Raw genomic sequence first — 2,725 nt, forward strand, 5'->3', positions numbered from 1 at the left:
AAAAACTCTACACAGTTCTTGAAGCTCCCACTAATTCTACACCATCCGAGACCAGAAGATATTTTCTCAGTGTTTGAGTACAGTATCTATAAAATGAATTTCAGGGAGTTGAAAGTAAATGCATGCCTCTATCTTTACTTCGACTCATTCATTTTCAGGGATGACCATTTCAACCATATCCAACAAGATGAAGAAGATAACATAGATTCATTCAAACTTATAAAGCTTCCTGTAAAATATGAACTTTATAATACAAACATGCTTGAATTAAGCTGTTGGCTGGGATCGATCCCAAACAAAAATAACAAACCAACAGCCTGCAACTCCACTATGTTTTGCTCATTTGCACCATGACTACTTGTACATGGAAGATGAACATGGATATATATTTCTATAGTAACTGTACAGTGGCGATAGGGAGTGTGGAATGGGGTTGGCAAAAAAACAAACCACATTCATCTCCCAGTACCAACCAAGGTTTTTTTCTCGCTTTCTTTCGGCTTGACCGATGTCGGGAGCTTTTCTTCTGATGCCGGAATCTTTTCCGGATCAGGAACTGGTTTCGGTGCGTAGTTGAAGGAAAGGTCTTTGTTGGCAGCTAATGCCAGAAGTTCCTTCTCTTCAAGACCTTTTGTTGGCCCAAGGCTGCAACGGTCTGGTTTGTGCTTGGCCAAAGCATCTCTGAATTTTTTGATCTGTGGAATTATCACTGTGATTAGAACATATATCATGGTTAAACATGCACAAAAACCAGTTGCATACGATAAGCGACAATCGATACACCAACAATCTCACAAATAGAGCAACAACATGGCAATAAAAACCAAATGATCCGAATGGAATCATGTAGGTTTATTTTCATTACAATTACTAAACACAACTGATAAATTTTTGCATCAAAAGGGAAGGAAACAAACAAGACTAACCGTGGCATTGGTGCAGCTAAAGCTGCATAAACGCCCCTGAGCTCCTCTATAGAACCGAAAGAAAGGCAACACATGTACATTAAGGCTATAACACATGGATTTATGCTCCTCATAGTTCACCTGAAGGAACTGCACATCTGGGTTCATCTCTGCCAATTGACCAATCTACCAAATCCCAACATCCAAATTCACCACCATCATTAATAAGATCCACACAACTATCCAAAAGAACATACATACATACATATATATATAATCCATATACCTTGGGATGAAGAGCCTTACAGCCACCACAACCAGGGGAGAAAAAATCTACTATAACAAGTTGATCCCCTGCATTCAACAGAGAATCCACCAAATCTTGTGCAGATGTCACTTCTTTCATATTTGGTTGCAGTTCCTTCTCCCACCACTTCTGTGTTTTACCAATAAGCCCAGTTTGCATCTGATTTCATTAAACAAAACCAGGAAAAAGAAAAAAAATCCAATTAGTTTTCTCCCTTTCTTTTTTAATTTTATGATCCTTTGCAACAGATCAAATTATGAGGAAAAGAGAGTTTAAGTCATAAACTAATTATATTACTTAAGCTTTTCACTAAAAATCTGTTTTAAAAATAAAAATTTAAACTTTACAAATATATCAGATAATTGTTATCTAAAGATTTAACCTTTTGGGATGTGAAAACTAAACTAAGAACTAAGTTAAAAAAATTGTAGAAAGATAATAACAGAGCTTATAAATTAGTTCTAAAAAATAAATTACCGAGAAATTAAAAAAAATTAGAAAATATTTAATTTTCATGAGATTTAAAAATTGAAAATAAAAATAAAAATTAAAGATAATTAAACCAACCTGTGCTTTAAGGGGAAGTAGACGAGAACTTCTATCATTTACACTTTTCTTCTCTAAAAAAACCACTCTTTTTCCATTAAAACAACTCCTCGGAGCCTGAGATTTCATCTTCAAGGAAGGAAGAGTATTGTTTATTAAACAAAACCCAGAAATTTTCCTAGAAAATTCTTGATTCTTCTTCTGACTATAGTTACAAGCCATGAACAGATTTGCTTTCCCCAGAACTTCAGCCATGCCTAAAAAAAATTCCCCTTTTTCCCCCCTCTCACAACAGAAACCCAAATCCAGATTGAAATGGAATCCCTTTGCTAAGCTTTCTCTCTTGAAATTTAAAGCAAAAAGCTGCTTCCTTTAATCTTTCTTTTTCTTTGTTGGTACTTTGCCGTTTCTGTTGGTTATTTCAAGGTTAGAGGTTCGATTTTAACCGTTGATCTTTTCTGCTTGATGTGAATCTAACGGTTGGTGATGTCTTGTGAATGGAAATTTTTCAATGTCGAAAACGTATTGGATAAGGCTTAATTTATGCTACTTTTGTCGGTTTTTATGGTGGTGTGGAGATACACGTGATAAGTAGATGTGTGGGTTTTGTGACACGTGGCTTCAGAACTTAGATTGTTCAAAAGAGAAGGGTAGTTTGGGATTTGCACTTGGTGAATGAGGTTTTTTAAAGGAATTTTATACTTATCGAATCTGATATATTACTTTAACGATATTAAGTTATTTAACATTTAAACCAATTCAGGTGGGTATTTTGGCACTTCATCCATTACTTTTGTGGGCTAACTTGGAAATCTTTTGGCTAATATACCAATAAAGCCCTTAAACTATCACACCTTATTCAAATAAGTGCTTATACTTTATTTATATATAAATAAGTTTTTACTCTACGATTTTTACTGATGACTTAATGATCTTCTGTAAGGGTAATGCTGACTCTATTATGGGT

General features: G+C 34.8%; 1 protein-coding gene across 1 annotated transcript; it reads right to left on the reverse strand.

Moving 5' to 3' along the window:
- Positions 1-206: 206 nt before the first annotated feature.
- On the reverse strand, positions 207-2,161 carry LOC120206989 (thioredoxin-like 1-1, chloroplastic). Its single transcript, XM_039206531.1, has 4 exons — positions 1,780-2,161; positions 1,192-1,371; positions 927-1,091; positions 207-695 (listed from the first exon to the last, which is right to left on the reverse strand). The coding sequence occupies exons 1-4, from the start codon at positions 2,011-2,013 to the stop codon at positions 456-458; spliced, it is 819 nt and encodes a 272-aa protein (XP_039062462.1). The 5' UTR covers positions 2,014-2,161; the 3' UTR covers positions 207-455.
- Between the last annotated feature and the right edge of the window lie 564 nt (positions 2,162-2,725).

Source organism: Hibiscus syriacus, unplaced genomic scaffold, assembly GCF_006381635.1.
Source record: "Hibiscus syriacus cultivar Baekdansim isolate YM2019G1 unplaced genomic scaffold, ASM638163v2 tig00014213_pilon, whole genome shotgun sequence".
NCBI lineage: Eukaryota > Viridiplantae > Streptophyta > Magnoliopsida > Malvales > Malvaceae > Hibiscus > Hibiscus syriacus.